The 21,070-nt window shown below is 46.2% G+C and overlaps 1 protein-coding gene across 2 annotated transcripts in view; it reads left to right on the forward strand.

Moving 5' to 3' along the window:
• LOC121596386 (protein limb expression 1 homolog) overlaps window positions 1–21,070 on the forward strand; it is a 66,887-nt gene that overhangs the window by 28,987 nt on the left and 16,830 nt on the right. For both annotated transcript variants that reach the window (XM_041921282.1, XM_041921281.1), the window contains one exon: window positions 13,781–14,578. In XM_041921282.1, coding sequence (XP_041777216.1) covers window positions 14,182–14,578 — 397 coding nt within the window. In that variant the 5' untranslated portion in view covers window positions 13,781–14,181. The remainder of the gene's footprint in view (window positions 1–13,780; window positions 14,579–21,070) is intronic.

Below are 21,070 nucleotides of genomic sequence, written 5' to 3' on the forward strand. Positions count from 1 at the left end.
TGAATTTTGCGCCCCTGCCAACGTCCAGCGCTCTGCACCTACTGTCTGCCTAGGCGCACAGGAAGTTTGCCGCTGCGACACGCAGCAGCGAACAAGTGGCGGCACCATACAGCGGGGGCCCCGGCAGCAGCTGAACTATAATTACAAATAAATTGTGCTTCTTTGTTCTTCGGCTCATCATCGATAGTCGCGACGTTGTCGGTTGTGTCACGTACGAGGACCCGGCGCTGGGCTGGCCCTGTACGGTTGCGATCATGTAGGTGAGGCACGGTGTACTCCTTCATCCCCCCCTCGCCGTATGAGTGCGTGAGTACACGGACGATCATTGGAGCAAATTATTCCCTTTCCATAGTGCCGCCGATTGGTAGTTGCTGCCGGTGATCGCCGAACCAGCAGCACTGAGAACGGCTTTTGTAGCCGTTGTGTGTGTGTTTCTCTCCCCCCTTGCATCTTATACTACTTTTTTCGCATGAAATTCGTAACGCGCAGAGTGCCGTGCTCATCGTACATAAAATGATTGACCTCACTGCGCCAGTTGCGCCCTCCGATGCCTCCCATTTAAACGGCGAACGTTTTTAATATATTTAAATTCATCCGTTGACTTATTTATAGACAGTTTGTGTGGCTGTGCGGTAGCTGACGGGGAAGCATCATCTGCTCTCATCCCTTGCGGCACAATTGCCCTCGCCGTCCTTTGCCTCATCTTAGGTGATGCTCACTTACCTTTGCGAGTTAAGAAGTAGCCCGGCAGAAGACGGTGAGACCCTGTCGTACACCCTGACGGCCGATCGTCACGATACAATGTTGAGCCCGAGCACCGTTGCTAGAGCAATTACACGGGCCATAGTGACCGGGACAGGCGACTGAACTCTGCAACCGTTTGCTACACTAAATTTACGGACACATTTAGTCCCCCCCCCCCCCCGCCATGGCGCAAAACCAAGTAGCAAAGGCTTTATGCCCTTGTTTGCTGTTTTTAGACTTTGCTTCTTCCAGGTTATTGGTTTCAATGAGGATATATTGTCACATAACGTAGGACACAAGGTGCCATTTAATGTTGGATATAACAAACTTGTAGGAGTGCCTAATTGTTCGTAGTATAGATATTCCTTGTCATTTGTGTGTATCTTTAATAGTGGGTTGTAATCGAAAATATTAAAAAAAAAAATTTGCGTTGAGGTGTTAAAGCTGTTCTTAAATATATCATTAAGACATTTTGACATGACAATATCATTATTATGACATTTTTTTTGTTGTTACACAATGTTAGTTCCTAAATACCAATTTTTTTATTTCGTTCATATTCCACCATGATTTTTTTATTTTTAAATTGTTACTTGTTCATAGTGGTATTCTCCATAAATTACGTTACGGTAGTTTTTTTTTAATATTTTTCTCTAGTATTGCATTCAATTAGAGCATTCTATAGTTTTTAATTATAATGTTTTTTTCTTTCATTTATTCATAATTCACCTAACCTGCTTCAACTGGAAAACTTATTGAATTATGAACATCGTGCAAACATTTAATTCATTACACATTTTGTTGACCTGTCGCAGTGTGAGCAGTTCAACAGACTATATAGCACCGGACGTTGCTAACGCAACACATTGCATATAATTCATATCACGGGGCAGTTCTTAACCCCTTCACAGACTAGCAATTTTGAAAAAATATGTCACAGAATTGTAATCCATTTTTTTATGTTTGATTAAAAATTTAAATTCAAATCATTAAGACATAACTTAGGTTTCTAAACACTTCAATTTAAAAAAAGACTTAATTAATCTACTTTGATGATGTTGATACTTTGAGGTATGAATTTCCTATCAGAAAGCCTGAGCATTACTCTGGAAAAAAAACTGTGCGAAGAATAAGGATCTAAGCATCCTAATAGTTTTAGCCATATTAATTTGATAAGATCATTATTTTCTTTACCTTTGTAATCAAATGGGAATATCTTAATTATCAACATAAAGTTTTGATCATAGTTTGAAGTTATCTTAAGGATTATGTTTTGTGCTACGTAACATGTTGTCAAACTCCTCCTACTACCAACCTAACAAATTATGTCACTGGAAGGAACTCTCCCTTCCCCTAACAGCGTTAAGTAGTTTATGGACGACTCCTCATATAATAAATAACACAAAGTTTTCGAACCAATCCAACTATGTGATTACAACGATTGAGTTTAAATATTAAGAGCAATCCCACGCGAACAACAGTAGCAATTCTCATTCCAATTTACCATCTTTGTATGAAAACCGTCCATCTAGAAAACGATTTGCATAGTTTGTCTTACAAGAAAGCGTCCTAAAAACGATGGCAGTCAATTATTGCACCCCCCCGAGAAAATGTTCAAATCCACGTTCTGTAACCCGGAGCGTGCTCGGACGGAGCACTCGGACAGGCTTCAATTGTCAGCAAACTATCTGTTAATTTATCCCTTTGTGCAGCTACTGCCGCCCTAACATTGCCTACCGCCAAAGGGACAAGTGTGCACGGACCCGGCTCCCGCAGCCATGCACAGTTCGGCAATCGGGCAAAGAATTGCACCGCGGTATGTTGAACTTTTGCCGCAAAATTATATTACTAATGCCCCCTCTCTCGGTTCATTAACTTCGACCCTCCTCCCCGTTAGAAAATGCTTCAGATTGTTGACGAATTACAGTCGCAGCGCAGCCAAAAACAAACGAACGGCAAAAAATGAACCCCCCCCCCTCTCGAAACGACATTCGCGGCCGCGCTGGGCCGGGGCTTCTGCACTCGACGCGGAAACTTGCCGGGCGAGTGGCGAATTTATTTGATTGCTTTTATGTTACCCGTTGTCACATTATTCATACGATGATTAGAGTGTCGCCAAATGTTTGATTTAGCATCAACGGCACACAATAAAATAAGCCGTGTGCCGCCGTGCGGTGAAGGGGCAGCGATTCCTGTAGTACGTATGATCATGCTTCAGCTTGTGTATGTGTGCGTGCGTGTGTGTGTGTGTGCTGGGATGCTTGTACCTTGCTGCCGGACACACAACGAAAAGTCCGAGAGCGATGCAATGCCACTTCCCCATATACGGGGGGGGAGGGGATGGGGACCAGCAGAGCAATGCAGGCGGATGCTGTGCGGGGCAGCGCGGCCTCAATAGCGGAATCACGCCAAGAGACACTCACATAATCACATCGCGGCAGCTAAAACACAAGCCAACACACGGTCAGCAGCTTGCGCAGAGCGACCGAGAAAAAAAGCACACACAAAAAAAGACGATCCCCCTTCCTCCTCCTCCTTCCCTTACTTCTCCCTCTTCCCAGGGACAACCAAACAAAAAAAAAAGAAGATAAAACAGACAAGAACCACGGGTTACACCAGAACCGCGCAACGAAAGGAGAATGTCCGGTCAAAAATGACGAAATTGACCAAAAACGTAATCGCGAAACATAAAAAGTATACACTTGGGCAAGGGGTGGTGGAGGGGTATGACCCGGGGGGAGAATGAGGGAAGCGAGTGGTCGCGCGCGCGCGCGCCCGTTTCGCGAACAAGAACGCGACCAACGGACGACATCCACAAACGGACGACGGCGACAACGACGACGACGACAGCGACCAGTCAAAGCGAAACTCACCTCTGCTTGATGCTTTTTGGTGCGGCCGGACACGGCCAACACACCGAGCCAACAAGTCAAAGAGCATCAACAACAACAACAACAACAACAAAAAGGTTGCTCCCCAGTAGTGTGTGAGTGGGGTAGTGGAGGGGGGAGGAAGCAAAGTCGAAAATAAATGGTCATCCGAAAATCGCTCACTCAACTCGCGCAACTCCGGGCAAATAAGCATCACCGCTGCCGATTCGTGTCGCGAATGTAAACCCCCCTTCCACTCGGGAACTTGTGAAGTGAGGTGAGGATCAAGACCTTGAGCCCCTCTTGGTTTCCCATCCCCCGTGCGGGGGAAAAACACTCCACCCGACACCCGGGAATGTCGCTGTTACTGTTACTGCCACGGTGCTACCGGCGATGGATGTATGTTTCCGGCATCGGACAGTGTGGAAACTTATCGCGCAGAGACGCAAGCAAACAATCCCACGAGACAATCATCCACCGTACCGAGCAGCCCCTATCATCCAACCTGCTCCCTCCTTCTCGGAGCATGGTGTGGTGGCAACGAAACGATGAAAAATATGCGCACGGCCCCTCACCGAACTCTCAGCGTCCGGCAAGCAAACAAAAGCGGCAGCAGCATACTTTGTCGCAAATCAAAAACGGACGAAGCGACGCGCAGGTTCCTTGAACTTGGTGCCAGATTTCGACCTCGATTCGGCTGGCCTGCATCGCTCCGCCACGGCCGTATGTGTGTGTTGTATGCTACAGCCCGCGACGACCCCGTCGTGATATGGTAAAGGACTGGCGCGCTTCACTACTCTTCTCATGTCGCCGCATGTTCATCTTTCATCCTCGTGCGCACATACACATTTTCCCCCATACCCTCCTGGCCCCTCATTTTCCACCACAAACAAAATGGGGTTTGCGCGAAACTTTATCTCTCCGCAACGGGCAACAAACATCTATCGCCGAAAATGCTGTGCAACAATGCACGAAAAGAACAAAACACAAAAAAAATATGTGTAGCTCGCCAAAGAGGGCCAACAAATGGAGCGAAAGAAAGGAGGAGTGGGTATGGCAGGCCGCTGAACAAAAGGCTGCACTGGCTGCACCGAGACGGGAGGACGATAACTTCGCCCAGGTATTATACATATTTTTATATATTATTAAAAAGAAAGACCAGTGCCGGATTCTACTCTATATAAATTATTGTTGTTATCGAACGCACTAAAAAAACCCTTCCCTTATACACTCTCAAGGGGTGATGCGAGACGAGGGGCACACGCGCAGCTCCGGTCAACCCTTTGCCCCCGGATCGGCCATAACGTGAAGGGACGGGAATCAAAAATGATATTAAGAAGAGCAAAAAACGGCCCTCTGACATGCATGTGCATATATTGCTGCGCTCGGCCAGAAGCGTGTACGCATCATGCAATCATCTTGCGTTCGGGGAGTGCAGCCAACTAACACCCCACTCCACTGTCCTACCGATCCATTCCCCGCGTGAGCTGGCGGCTTCGCGCGGGACACAGCGAACGCAGAAAGCGCGACGCGCTGTCGCGTCAAGCTTGCGGGGGAAAGAGTGCCTGCCACCGTTTTGCCCTTGACGGCGCTGGTTGTCGCGGAAAGATGCGCGCAATGTCCCCAAGCTCGCATACCCCCTCTCCCATGCATTCCATCAGCACAATTTCGGTAACCGTTTTTCGTCGATCATGCACACCATCACGCTCCATAATGTGCCCCTCGATGCCTCGATGCTGGTTTTTGGACGGTTGATGGTCCGAGTGGCCCAAAGTTGCAGCAGAAACGGGCAGAAAGAGTGCAGATGGAGGGTCGTTATCGTTGGGGAGGGGTTGCCAAAAGGGTCGCTAGCGTTGGTGGGGCCTTGGCTGCTTTGCCATTTGCTCCGGAAGTAGCGTGGAGGGCTCCCCGGGCGCTTCGTCACAATGAGAAGCATGCGGGAGGGAGGGCAGAACTTTCTGTTCTTCTGTTGGGCGTGTAGCGCGCATCGATCCTTCTTCGATCGATCGATCGGTCGATCTGACGAAATGATGTCGCCCCAAAAAAACACAAGAAAAACGAGACTCAAAACAAGCGAGAGACACGAGCACTACTTGTTTGGCTGTATGATAAACGCAGTGCGCAGGTTGTTGCATTCTGGTTCGGCCCTTTTTCCCCCCCGGTGTGTACCGTTGCCGGTGGTGAATGTTGGCCCCGTATGGCAATGCAGTCGGGCGGGCAGTAAGGTAGCAAACTCCGATCAAAAAAGAGCGAGAGAAAAAGGACACATTGACGACCAAAATCGTTTCTGTGTGTTGTGCAAGGGGGTATGGGTGTTTTTTTTTTCTGTTGACCAAAAATATTGTGATGTATTCACAAACAATAACGATTGTAATAAACAAGAGCTGAAACATGCGGGCGCGGGTAATTGATTCAGGACCCGGGGGGAGCCCCCGGGTGCGACATAAACAATGTAAATTGCCTCCGGGTATAGCCAATAAAATCGCTCGCAGTCGCATCACATTACCCGAGATCATCTGTTTGGCAATGGCAAGTTTTTTGGGGTCAATGCAAATTTCGGCGCGATGCCACAGGTTGAGGCCCCCGCAGTAGCGCAAACTGTTTGATGGGGATTGTGCCTTTTTTCCGGAATATTATTGCTTCATCGCGCTGCTTGTTTTTCAATCAATATAATGCTCCAACTTTTACCTTTGCACTCATTTTCCTATATTTGTGACTGTTGGAGTAGGGAGTAGAGCTGTGTTTGATCGTACATTCCAGTAGTAATCACACAGCATCCGCTCTCTTCAGAAACCAGACCGCAATGCGTGCAATTAAGCCGGCCGCACTGGATAGGTGTAGCGCGGGCACAGTGTGTAACCGTTCTGCAAACCGAGAGGGTGAAGAAACAGTGCACTACAAAACCATTAGTGGCCAGTACAGCGGATCTATTGGGGCTGCTATCGGATCTCGGCGCTCTGCACTATGCCCGGATGGGGCTGGATGGATTGTTCCAACGAGCGGCTTGAAACTACCTGCTATTAATCTGCTTTTCAATTATAAACACATTACATTAATGTGTTTTTGCCATTGAACACAAGGAAATGGAGGCAGGGCAGGGAAACAGTGGCTGCGTGTGTGTGTGTGTGTGTGTGTGTGTGTGTGTGTGTGTGTGTGCACCGGACCCCGTTGGAAGCTGTTGGTTGTTTTGATAATTTTTCCACCCCTTCAACGACTGAAGACGGGATCGCTTTGTATCTGTTTGGATGTCGAGCATTTGTTTTCTTTTTTTTTTCCTACCTATTGCTCGTCCAGTGACGTCCATCGACAGCAAGCGTCGACGATTTGGGTTACGTCTGATGATTGAAGCACAGCAGAGCGGTTGATCTATTAATGCACGCTTTAATATGCAAATGTGCTTGGCTTTCACTGACACCCGGGCGCCCAACACGGTGGCCACAAGCAAGTGGCCTCGCTTTCAAAGTTTACTTTCTTTGGCACGATGCAATTAGATACCCGTACCAATAGGTGTACGGTGAAATCGAACCACGGAACGTATATTATTAAGTGTATTTTTAGAGCTAACTGTTTTGTTGAGGAAAAGAGGAAATTAAATATCCATTTGGCGTACGGTCTGATACAGGTGCGCATTGACTTACACATTATCGCATTTTTATGGCTGTCTGGGATACTGAGAATCTATAAGATTCGATTTACTCTAGCTTGGTCCTCCATTTAGAGATATCGTGAGCAAAGAGTTCACCCCTCATATCTCTCCTTATACAAGGCGGTTTGTTAACTACGATTTCTTTAGGACACATTTTGCGACATGTACCAATTCCAACGATATATCAAATATCTGTGTAAACAAAACTAGCAAATCTTTTACTACAGTCGCTGGCAGTCGCAAAATTTTGCCTCAAAATCCTTAACTTGATGGTTTGATGTGAAAGGATCAAGACGAAATGCTACAAAATGTTTTCCAACTTAGAAGACTCGATTGGAGAATTCAAAATCGAGTAAAAACCGCAATATTTTAACTACTTGTTATTGATTTACTGACTGCTGACTGCTACTTCAATCATCAAATTGTTGATCAATACAAATCAATAAAAAACGAAGCTTGAAAATTTTTTGCAAAAATGTCTAAACAATTCGGATGACTTGTAGCAAAACATTGATGCCTTGAGGATCAACATTTATGACATTGAGGCAACAACTAAAGCCAGTGCATAGGCGACTACACATGCTGATTACAAATTACACATGCTGTCAAAAATTTGTACATTGGAGCAAAATTTTACAGCAATGACTTTAATGTAAGAATGATCGTGTTAGGTCCTTATGAAAACATCAGCCTACAGAGGAAAAACTGTTGATCAACTGGGATGGCTAGTTTTGCACATCCAAACAGCTTTGGATTTGGGCTCAGGAATCGAAAGAAAACCTGGCGTTGACCACTAATTAATCACAATTCCCAATTTTCGGCGAAGTGTCAAACGTATGACGAGATCTGGATGTCTACGGGCAGCAAGAAATGCTTTGCACCAGGTACTTTGCATCCCAGTTTTCTTTCAACGCACGCGACAAAATAAAACCATCTACAGCTAATTTTCATCTGCGCAATATCTCCACCGCGTTAAAAACGTCCACTTCAACATGTTCCCCGGCATTTACAGATCTAAACGTTTTAACGCGAAAGATCTTGCAACCAGAGTTACAAAACACGTACACGAGTCCTTGCCAAAGTCCAAATCATGATCGCCGAGTGGTCCCGGACGGCCGGGACGAGAATAGCGAAAGTATAGATGGAGTCGTACCAGCAGATAATCTTAACAATGACACACTCTACATTCCATTCTCTGTCGCATACGGTCCTCAGAATCAGCGCAACGCAACCGCAACAGAGCACACACGTAAAAAATCCGCACTGTGTGCCCAGTCGCTCTGTGCTGCATTTGCTCCGTGTTTGCTGCAGTACATGCACCGGTTTTTGCCTGCGCCTAAGATGATGATGATGATGGTGATGACGGTCCCCACCAGATCTCCCATGAGGATGAGGTGAAGAAAACCCGGCAACAACTTCTTCAACCAGTCGCCGAAGGACCGAAGGGACAGGTGTCTGGGAAAAGGGGAATGGAAGCAGGTGAAGCAAAGGAATGGGAGGTGGGGGGGGGGGGGTTGAGGGGACCGTAATTTGTTCATTCTGTTGCCTGGGAGACATCGGTGGACACCGGAGAGTGTTCCAGCTATTCCTTCCCACCCATTCGCTTCTCCGCGCTGCTGGACTCGCTGTGTTTCGCGCTACCAACAACACAGAGTGCGCGCGCTGGATATGATCGCACTCAAGAGTTCGCGCGGGACCTACCACACGATTGGGATTGGGGGGCGCACTCTTGTAGAGTGTAAGTGCGCATCCCAGACACAACACACAGCGCACGGTTGAAATACTCACACCGAGGAGGAGCGCGCGAGCTCCGTGTGGTTTTCCAATGGATTCTAGTCCAACCCCAAGTATCAGATGATACCCACCTGATCAGGTACAACCCGGCACTCTGTCACACAAAGCTCTCACCAGGCTAGGGAGTGAAGTGCGGTGGGTGGTGCAAACGCGTCGTGTGCTATAATTTTCCATTTAAAATCATATTTATCAACTTCGGTGTTCCCGCCACTCTCCCACTCTGAAGTCCAGGCTCGATGCTCTCGGCATGCCCTCTACTTCAGGTACTGGGAGGGTGGCAGCCGACCGGACTAGACTGTCCGGAATCTATAGCTACAATTCGTCACAGTTCCATTTGAATCAAATATGGCACAAACATGGCTGCTAAAATATGCGGACGTTTTTTTCCTTCTTCTCCCCTTTACTTCTTCTCTTTGATTTCTCTCTTTCTTTCTGCGCGCCACACGTACAGCCAAACGGGACGGGGCTGCAGAACCGGCTGGCTTTACTCCTTTTTTTTCTCCTCTTTCGAAAGGTGTGATTATTTGCAGCGGGTGCTGGACTAGTTCGTTTGGCTTCCCACCACAGTGACATTTGCGGTGCTCGGTGCGGTAGGACGCCCCAGGATTGACTCGCAACGTCAGCCGGACCTGCCGTATGACTCGCGCATTACGCAGCGCAAAACTACGCAAGCTGCCAGGGCTGCCGTAATTGATGAAGTGAGACTTTCCGGGCTCCGAGAATAGAAAGATTGATTTCGTTTTAATTCACCTTCCCGGGCGGGGCGCGCGTCTTGGCGCGTTCCCAGCACCCGGAGCCGGTGGACTCCGGTGCGCTCCAGTGCCATGGATACCATTGCGCGGATCCGTCCGGCGGGTCGGATACGATAACAACTTGGCCCATAAATTGTGACCATATTCTGCACTCGCGCTAGTAGTGAAATACGAGTGCTTGAAGCTGCTGCTGTTGGAGCTGAACTGAGGCAGCAATGCAATGACTAGAAGAGAACAAAGGGCCAGGGCGGGAGGAGCAGCAGCAGCAAAATAAAACTCAAAACCGGAACCAGTGGTTCTCCGCACACCACCATCCAGCGGGCCGCCGGGGCGCGCGAGACCTGTCTGCGGTTTGTCGTCGGTGGCGTCAAACCGCCGCGCGAGGTGTTTGTACAGCGCGCGGCCGTGCGAATATCATCGGCTGTTGTGCCATGTCTAATTCATGCAATCTTTTTGCGCCCATTTGGACGCACTCGGCGCTGGGCGGATAAAACGCTGCGGAAAGGTTCGATGTACCCGCGATGTTTCCTAGGGATCACGGTCACCCACCTCCTTGTCATCCCAGTCGTACTCCCGGGAGGGAGGGAAGATGATTACTCGCAAATTCTTTTTCACACGCAATCCCCCCGCCCATTCCACCTGCTCTCTCCGGCAGCAGAAATACACCGAACGCGAAACCCTTTTGCGCCCAGATGGTTTCGGAGCGTGCCAGTGCACGCGAAACCTCGCACGCTCCCCGTTTCCTGCCCGATTTGCCGTTTGCGCACTGCCCGCCCGTTAGAAATCGGTCGGTCGGTAGGTTTGTGGCGAGTTTTGGAATGTCGGTCGGACCATGCTCCTCCGGACCATCATCGGACCTAATGAAGTCTTAATGAGGCGATCCTGATCATATTTTTAATGAGCAAAAAAGCATACGAGAAGCCCCCCCTTTGCACAGCAGCCACTCCCCTCCGCCACTGCTGCGAGCAGAAAACCGAACCGAACAGCTCGTCACAGCCCACTAATGGCAGTGTGTCATGGTGTTGCTGCTGCTGCGCCGACCTCTTGCGTATCACGCTCGCACAGGAGCCCGCCAGCAGGAAGCAGTAGAGACGGTGGAAGCGGCCGCACCAGCATCAACAGAACCGGGCAGCATCAACTTCAGTATTAAGTGCGGGAGCCGCACATCAACGCCTTGGCGAGTGCTAGAAAACGGAAATCCATAAATAAGGATTAAAACAAACGTGTTCGGATCCAGGGGTGGCAAGCGGGGGATGGTAAGGGAGGGAAGGGGCTTTTGATGCGTCCCTGTCGACGAGCGTAAGCGCGTAAGACCTAGACCACGGCCGGCGCAAGGCGCCCCAGTAGTAAGTCACGACTTTGGCGCTGGCGACATCGCTGAAAATCGCGCTCCACCTGAGATAGCCCGCCTTTCCGCGCGAAGAATGCACCCTTTCGCCCCGAAAGGATAACGGATGTTCTCGGTTCGGACATGCGTTTCCTCACGCCGTGCATCAGCGTAACTAAAGATGTTACCAAAAGCCAAAATTTAAGCCCTTCCTCATACCTGCACCTTATCAAGCTGCTAATGCACAGCGACCGGGAACATTCATTTGCAGGTTTTCTTTTCAGGTGGAAACAAAAGTACTGTGTGTGTGTGTGTGTGTGTGTGTGTGTGTGTGTGTGTGTGTGTGTGTGTGTGTGTGTGTTGCGAATGATATATGGGATGGCACACGGCAATTGAACGTAAAGCTGGGATCGATTTTTACTGTATGTATTACATTTAAATGACAACAACGGCAGTATTAAGAAATAAATAATTGATGTTATTCATTCATTTATACGGAGGCTTTGAGCCTAAAGTTTCGATGTCTACGTTTAAACCCCGTACGATAGGAAACATTCCTTTAGGCACAGTCTAATTTTGGACAATTGCATTGATTATTCTAATACTCCAGCTAGGATTCTAAGACACTAATGAACCCGTGTTGCGTATGTAACGCAGCTTTAACTCGTCGTTTTTATATCTAGATTACAATATTTCGATCGATACATGAAAAAATCACCTTTTAGCTTTATTTGACACTCTTCTCCGCAATTAATAACCGATCGTAAGCTACCGCATATTAAGATAGTTTGTTGAAGTTACTTAGGCTACTACAGAGATCATGCAAATATGATGTTTAATACATAAATAAACAAATGAATAAATCAACTTTATCAGTGGCTCTATAAACTTATCTATTTGAAATCGATCGATCATGGTTTGACACGAACATCATGGTTTGTTGATAGAAGTATACGCAAACACAATATAACGATTCTCTGAAACTCGTTTAAAATTACCCATTTCATACTGAAAATTTGATGTACTAAATAGTGCCCTAAGCCACGGCTCTATGTGACAGCCCTTAGGTACATTTAGATTGCACGATTGAAAACTCCAAAAATCTATGCAACCATCATAGCCGCTTAAGAGCAGAGATCCAAAAATACACTGCATTTCATAGAACCTATCTGGTGGGACCTAAAGATTGGGGTCTGTTTTCTGTTTTTCCTACGTTGTGTTTATTGAGTGAAATTGCAGTGCAAAAAGAGAACGATCCAAATTTCTTACTTCTTATATACCCCTCTCTAGAACCTGTCGTTCCTGACGGACACAATCCTATCCGTTCCCAACAAACAAAACCCGCACAACGGTAGTTCCTCATTCCGTTAATTCAAATTATATGAATCCTAACACTATCAAAGTATTACAATCAAAGATTAGTGGCATCTACAAACGAGATAGACAGGCAGTAAGAGCTACTCGAAAAAAATTATCTAAAATCTGATCGATTGCACTTAGTGAAGACTCAAAAGTGAGGAAAAATTGGTTTTAAAAAGAATTGTCGAGCAAGAATCATACCGTGTAAACCAGGGGTCTCCAAACTACGGCCGCCGGCCCCATGCGGCCCGCGATGTGACCACTAATTTGGTGGAGTTTGTATCTCACTGCCATGCTGCATTTGTTTCGGGAGCCCAGATGGATGTCATCTATACTTACCTTAAGGCTGCCTTTGATCGGGTGAACAGCAAAGGGTGGTTGGCGATGCTTGCTCGACTTGGTTTTTCTACTCCTTTAGTGGAGTGGCTCGAATCTTACCTCACCAAACGTCGATATCGCGTCAAAATTGAAAGCATGATATCTAAGGAATTTGTGAGTAGTGCAGGTGTGCCACAGGGTAGTAACCTTGTACCATTGCTGTTTTCTCTAACGACTTTACTACTGTAGTAAGTTAAACTGAAAATTTATTGTACGCGGGCGATCTCAGACTTTTTCTTCCTGTGAGGTGTTTTGGTGATTGTCTTGTCCTGCAGTCATCGATCGATTTTTACTGGTGCGTGAATAACGACCTACAAATTTCACACTACGACTTTTTTGACTGGAACTGCTAATGTTACCCTGTTTGTCTTGCGGTGATATTTTTTTGTTATTTATGTTGTGCTGATGTTCGAATGTACCATGATGCTTTCTGTTATTTATTGCTACTCTAGACATCTAAATAGTGTTTAAGATCAGTGATAAGACCGCAATGATGGCCAAACAAACACAAATACAAATAAATAAATAAACAAACTTTAATTTTTACTAGATTAAGACAAATATCAAGCTACAATAATAATAGAATTTACTTAGACTTTTAAAATATTCACTAAGTATTTGCTTATCAAACGTTCTCATTGCCAAAGGTAACGTTAAAATGGCTCTCAACAACGTTATTTACGAAGCAACGCAGCCCGCGAACTGAAAAGCTTGGAGACCTTGAAGCTTGGATATGAAATAGAAAATCAATTATTCTATGATTGTTATGAATATATGTATGCTAACATTTTCATTTCTTCATCTCCCTCAGTAAATGTTTTATGTATCTACACGTATAGTAAATAGATCGTGGCCATCTCATCAGCATTTTACAATTACTGACACCATCATTTTGTTCATTTCATTTCAGCAAATATGTCCGTGCTACATCTGCATGATATCTCTGGTATCTCCACAGTGTAAAAATGTGTAAAGTTGGTTGAGCCGCCCGCAAGTGCTGCCCACGCTCAGTAATGTGTGACCCGCACAACTATCCCGCGATCCGGTGATGTACATTTAATCGCTTGTATGCAGCGCGTCTTGTTACTGTGTAATATTACTTAGCGTTTTAGGGTGGAGAGTGTTGTAGTGTGTTTGTTTGTTTGTTTGATTGTGTTTTTAATTGTTATAGTTACATCCCTACCCCCCCTCATTCGCTACCGGTCGGTGAAGCAATGTGCAGCCCAGTAGTAGTATGCCTAGTCTAGCATCGCGCGCGGCCGCACAGTACGTTGTTGAGAGGCTGCAGTCGAACGTCCGCCGCGTATTGCGATGCACAAGGTCAGCACCCTACCGACCGGAACAAGAATGAACCAGCATCAAAGTGACCTAGTGACCTCAGTGACCGTATCGAAAGGCAGTGCCGCCGCCGGGGCACAGATCGGGCCGAAATCTGCGCACGTTGCCAATGCACCGACCGGTGCGTCCACGCTCAACAACAACAATCTGAGCAGCAAAAACAAAAACCCTTCCGCCCAGCAGAACTCGCCCGACAGCGTCATACATATGACCAACGTGAGCGTGCCGCCGAAGCTGCTCGTGCCGAACGGGAAGAGTCAGGCCCCGGCCGTACCGTCGGCACCGGACGCGCGGGCCAAGCAGGTGCTGAAGGAGGCGGTCGATGCGGTTGTAAATAGTTTTGCCAAACACACGCAAGGATACGGGCGAGGTAAGCATGTTTGCTGTTTTGGATAGTTTACTTTAACGATCATGCATTGCATACGACGCAGTTTCAAACACAATACTAACAACGACCAAGGTATCAAAAGGTTGGTATGTATTCGATCTCCAAAATCAAAATGGCACGATCGAGAAGGGAACGTATAGCTGCACAAATCGGGTTAATTACGGTCAGTGACTCTTTCGTCAAGACCACCGCTATCTGACGCATCAGCCTCACAATGAACCGTCAAAATAATGCATTTTGGACGTCGATCGGACCGGGCAGTGATGCGCTGCCGCCATTGATCATTACTCATTATGACAGGGATATTTGGGGCATTGCATTCGGTTGGATCGATTGTGCTTAATTTCAGGATGCCTTTATCATCCTTAAGGGGGGGGGGGGTTTGGGTGGGGGGAAAGCAACAACTGCACACAAAGGTGCAAGCTAAGGGCAAGCTCATCAGAACCGTTCCATCCTGCCCCGGCGGGCCTGTGCATCGGTCCGCCAGGACCGGTACTCTGCACCTCTACTCTATCGCATAAAGAATGGCCAGCGAATCCATTATCCGGGCTGCGAATGATTACTTTTCATAATTTTTGGAAACTCATCGTCAGCTACCGCGACGCTCCGCTCCGGGCGGGAGCTGTAAATTGAATGCCCTTTCTGCATGGCAGCCGGTGCACCGCCAATGCACGTTTGCAAGCCGCCGTGCCAATTGGTACAGCCGAAGAAAAAAAAAGCAATATTTCAGATGGCTATTCATTCAGTGGCCCGCAACCACAATTGAAGGCGCAATTGGTACCGATGTACCGTTCGTTACCCAATGCCCCAACGCCCCATCAGGTGCATACACACACACACACTGTACGCCGGTACGCAAGGTGCACAACATCAACCTCCAAAAGCAGCAAGAAGGAAAAAAGGGGTGCAAGCATTTTAAATAAATCTTTTCAAATAGCACAATACATCATTGCCAATCCCACCCCGTCCGCCCGAGCGAGTGCGCTAATTTTTGTGCGTCCCAGGACGACAGCAGATGCCAAAACCCATCAGCAGTCCTGCGAGCGCGCGCTCGCAAGGGTAATGCACTCCCGGACAAACGGTACAGAGCAAGAAGAACTAAACCAAACAACAAAAAGCATCCTTCCTTTCAAACATCTCCCATTGTGCATGACGAAAGGGCTACAATGTTGCCCACATGCTACACAGAAACTTGCCAGGCACAATGAGGCACAACCGTGCCACTACTCCCTCAACTACCGGAGGAAAGCACAAAAAAAACAACCCTCTCGTCACCCGAAACCGCAACACATCAACCAATGTCGATTCGCGGCGGCTCGTCCTTAATGCAACCGCGAGTTCAACGGTCCGCTGTGGCACATTGTCACGGGGTGAAAATTGCATTTTTTTTTTGTTGTGGCCAGGAAATGATGGAAGTAGCTGCAACCGCTTTCGCGAGCACACTACACTACTTTTGGCCAATTGCAGGCGATGGTTTGGTTGCTTTATCGGTGCATATTGGTGCTTCTCCCTTGGCGCAAACGTACCAAAATATTTAAAAAAAAAAACCAGGACACTCCTTTCGGTCCCGCGATGGCAATCGGCACCCGGCAGCGTACGGTACGAACGGAATCGGCGCACAAAGAAATCGGCGAGTCATTATTTTGGAAAGCTTAGTCATCAATCATTATTTCGAACAAATTTTAACTTAAAACCCTTTTTTGATGCATGGGAAACGGGAAGGAGAAGGTGCACAACAGTACAAAAGGGATATGGTGGAACCTGCGAAGACACGGTTCTTCCTATCTATTTATCTTACCTCTTACCCGTGTGGGGTACGTGGCAGAATTGCTTTTGAAATGCATTTTTTCGATGTGCAACGGTGTGTGCTCTTCCAGATGCTCGTACACAAAAAGGCATTAGCATCGTCGTAATCGGACCATGTGAGCAAAAATAATTTCAGCAAGCAGAAGCCCGGGCGCACCACCGCAAGGTGCAAATTGGTGCAACGGAATCGAACCGTCCATCGCGGTTTTGGGGCGAGCGAATGTGCGCCCCGATTTACTAAGATTCCTCCCAGTAATTAATTTAGATTGCCCAAAAAAAATGAAACGAGAAATCGAGCCCCGGCGAGCTTAATGGAGAATGTCAAGAGTCTTTTTTTTTCTTCATTCGGAAATCATTCACCTCGCGTACATTTGAAAGCATTGCATTGTTCAGTTTGGCAAAACTAAGGGATGGGGGTTTTGTCAAAAGCTACCGTACGTCCGGAAACATCCAACGATACCCGTTAACGCCCGTCAGCAGCGACAACTCTGATGGTGGGCCTAAAAGCAGTGCTGAGCGTTCTGACTAGTAGCTGCAATTAAGGCTGCCGATCTAATAAGGTTGGTCAAGTACTGGAGGCTGTAATGCGTGTATGTGTGTTTTCCCCCCATTTCTGCATCCTCTGCTTTGAGCGACTGTTTGGTGAGCAGTACAAATGATTCTCCATTTGTAACAGTAACATTGACAAATGCGCGATGCTTATCGATCGAGCGGGAAAGTATGCTTAATTGCAGCTCGTTTGCATTACTGGCTTTGCAGTTGTGGTATAATTGAAAACAATGAGTAATGGTGTGGAGTAATATTACTTAGGGATAGCAAATGTTCATGAAATGCCATTTGTGACGTGTGATTTGATGGTTTTCAATGTGTAAAGGATGATTCGGTTTTTGTACAATTTTGATTACGGAATTCAAGCACAATGAATTCTCAATAATAGAGTGAATGCATCCTCTCCTTGATGAATCCTCCATTTTAAGGATCTCAAACAAATCGTAAATATTCTCATAAATAATGGTTTATTTACAAAGGATCAAAAACTATTTTATGACATTACAGTCGTTGCCACCTAATTTGGCTCTAAAGCATCAATTTTTGACAGTGCGCATCAATTTTTGACTCTAACGCACCTATTTTTGTCTGTAAGTCATCAATTTTTTACTCCTGTAGGAATCATGACAATTTTACAAGGTATTTAAGCAGATTTTTACAGTCGTTGCCACCTAATTTTGGCTCTAAGCCATCAATTTTTGACAGTGCGCATCAATTTTTGCCTCTAAGGCATCAATTTTTGACAGTGCGCATCAATTTTTGACTCTAACGCACCTATTTTTATCTGTAAGTCATCAATTTTTGACTCATGTAGGAATTATGACAATTTTACAAGGTATTTAAGCAGATTTTTAACATTTGTTATCTGAAATCTCATAAAAATACATAAACAGTTTAAATTGATTGTTTCTTGAGAAAAAATAATGAAATTTTGAATCGTGACACGCTGTCAAAAATTGGTGCCTTCGAGACAAAAATAGGTGAGTTAGAGTCAAAATTTAGCGGCAAAGACTGTAAGCAATGCACTGCCACTAACAACACAAAATATGAGAGCACGAGGTAAGATGGACATACGATGCAATATTATATCCATTAATTACTCTATGTTATAAATTGCCGTAATACATACAATTGGTGCATGAAATGATTTGGGACGCATTTTGAAGATTTAAACATTTATTTTGAAACTGCAAAAATTATAATTAATGCAACGGACGTAGTACAATACGCAGTTCTTCCTTTCCAAAGAAGAACGAAGACTGAGCGAACCTAACCAAGAATCAAAGTAAAATTATGGTTTCACGATAATTTCAAGGTCTTTTGCTTTTGAAAAATCTAAAATTATACCACTTATTCAATGAGAGTGGCTATGAAATAAAGTAAAAATAATGCATTAAAGGTAATGTATGAGACAGCATTCAAAGCCTTTTTTCGGGTACTTAAATCTTTGAGACAAAACAGATCAATTTAAAGGCTGCAATTAGCGACTACTAATGTACGTAAGTCTAAAAATGCACATAAGTTCACGTAAATCCCTTGTTGTTGTAGAAGGAGATGATTTTCAAATTTTAGCATCAACCAAGCGTATTGGTGCTGTTCTATATTATGGTCTATGCGGTCATAGCGTCGTCCTTTCACAAAATTTCAAAAATTATTTGTACCACGTAACGGAACAATCAGTGTTTGCTACGAGGAATGGTTCTGATGGGAATAGAACTTCGACCAGAGCCGGCTTGTCTACCATTTGAACCACCACTTCCGGTGGTAGCTAGGCATTCTAGGCATGGTCATATTACTTCATGCTCTCATACAAGTGTTTGCCATGCACGTCGACAGTTGACGTTCGTTTATAATTGATTCAATCCGTTTGATTTCATTCGAGAGAGCTTTTTTTCCATGAATTACAGGCTTTTTTAATATGTTGTTGATAGATATATTGATGTTGGGAGAAGTCGATGAACATCTTTTACCTACCTACCCTGGTCAGTTGTGTACATATTCTTGGCTGAGAAATGAAGCCATACGTTAATCCTTTTTTATTTGACGGTCTCGTCATAATCCATACATTTTATGTCTCCTCAAGATGAAGATCTCCCTAACACGAATATTCTCGAAGCTGCATGTGTAATCTAGCAGCCTAAACTCTCTAGGCTGAATATTTTTATCATTGTTTACAAAAAATTTTGTCTAGATATGCCAGGTTTTTCCGTGTTTTCTTAGGTACTTCATGGCATCACATTCATTTGTTTTCCCCAACATGAATACCTCTCTAAACTGGCGGTCCCTTGAAGATTCACCTTAGAGAGATTTCACTGTATGTATTAACTGTTTATGTTGATACGTGAAACCCAATACTGGAGCGTTGGATAATGTAATGACCTTCAGTTGATAGCCCAATTTGTTCCGAAGTTATGTTGTTTTTTTCATGAACGGGTGTTTCAAATCTCATTCGACAAACTTGAACATTGAAAGCTCTGTTCTTTGTTAGAACTTTGCATTATAATATGTAACGAACGCATTTAATAGTTTTCTACCCCCTAAAAAAACAATTAGAAAGTGGTGCAGACGCTTTATAACAAAAAAAAACCACACTCGCACACTTAAAAAAAGGACCCATAATTCATCATTTCACTAACCTACATTTGCCTGGCTACATCTCGAATCGCACCCCTACCTGGTTCTACCTACGCAGCAAAAGGTAGCCTTTTATTGTGCGAATTCGTTCCACATATTATCAACTCGGGCACGTTGCGTTCTGCACCAGGAGCGGAGTGGCTGCTTCTTCCCTCCCGTTGTCCCCTCCTGTTGCCCGTCTCCCTGCAATGAAGATCCCGGCAACCTCGACCGAAACCCGGACCACAAAGCCACTTGAGAAGTTTATATCTTACCCCTTGAACTGCTTCATAACTTAACGCCGGCCGGCACCGAACACGGATCCACGGATCCAAACAAAACAACAACAAGCAAAAGGGGATGGACGGGGTAGGAGAGGAACTACAGCGGGAGTATTTTTCGCATCCGGCTTGCCCGCGCTCGCTGTTGGGACCGATGTGAGAGATGTGAAACATCTTTCACAATCCCCCCCCCCTTCCTTTTTTGTTGACTCCACACCTTTCTTCCTGTACTACACACAGACCTTCCTCTCGGCATTCTAAAAGGGCGGACGGATGGCGACGCACAAACCCCGTGGTAAGCCGTGAAGGTTTCGCAAAGATTTTAATAAACAAAATCGGCGTGCGAATCGCAGCACGCAGCAGCAGCAACACAGCGTTAAGCAAGGGCCTATGGGGTCTGGGACCGCCCGGACGTGGAGGGGGGGGGGAGGGTTGTGTTGCTGATAAACCCTCCCCTAGGTCCACCGCGGCGCGTATCGAATCTCGCCGGCCGTCTCCCCCCCGGGTCCAGCTCCAGCTTACAGCCCGCAGGTAAAACAGTGAGTTATCTTCTCGATTTACCGTTACCTCTGCGTTCAATCAAGATTTCGGTAAGGGAGCCTGCCCCGCCACCTTCACACACGGGTGGGGACAGCGCACCCCGTCCCCAAAGAGGAAGGAGGTGGTGCTGCGAACGCAAAACGACGAAAATATGCGTGCGCCTTATGTTGCAAGCGTAACGTGCACCGATGCAACATGGGGACAGCAAGACAAAGAGAGAGAGAGACAGTGAAAGAGAGAGAAAGAGAGAGAGAGCATTCGCGAGATGCGCACCTGGATCCGGTAGAGGGTTGTCACCGTCACGATCGCAATCGCCCTCTCCAGCACAGCACAGGGCTGGTGCTCCGTTTGGCTGGAACAACACAAAATCTGTACAGCTCCAGATATGGACAATCGTGTCCTTTCTCCTTCTTCTTTATCTTCTTGCTTCGCCCCGCTCCATTGCTGCATTGTACGGTGCTCGCGCACACTACATCAAATATTTTAATCGGTTGTCCCATTATTGATTGTTTATGATATTCGTCATATTTTACCTCGCGCCTCGCGCGAGATGCGGCGGGTTGTGCGTCCGGGTTTTCCTTCCCGTGCACGAGCCCGTACCGCGTTTTCCCTTGTGTTCCCTCTTTCCCGAGTCGCACGGAAGGATGCACGGAGGTGATGCATTAACATTTTCGTTCCACCGAAT

This window comes from Anopheles merus, chromosome 3R (assembly GCF_017562075.2).
Source record: "Anopheles merus strain MAF chromosome 3R, AmerM5.1, whole genome shotgun sequence".
Classification (NCBI taxonomy): Eukaryota; Metazoa; Arthropoda; class Insecta; order Diptera; family Culicidae; genus Anopheles; species Anopheles merus.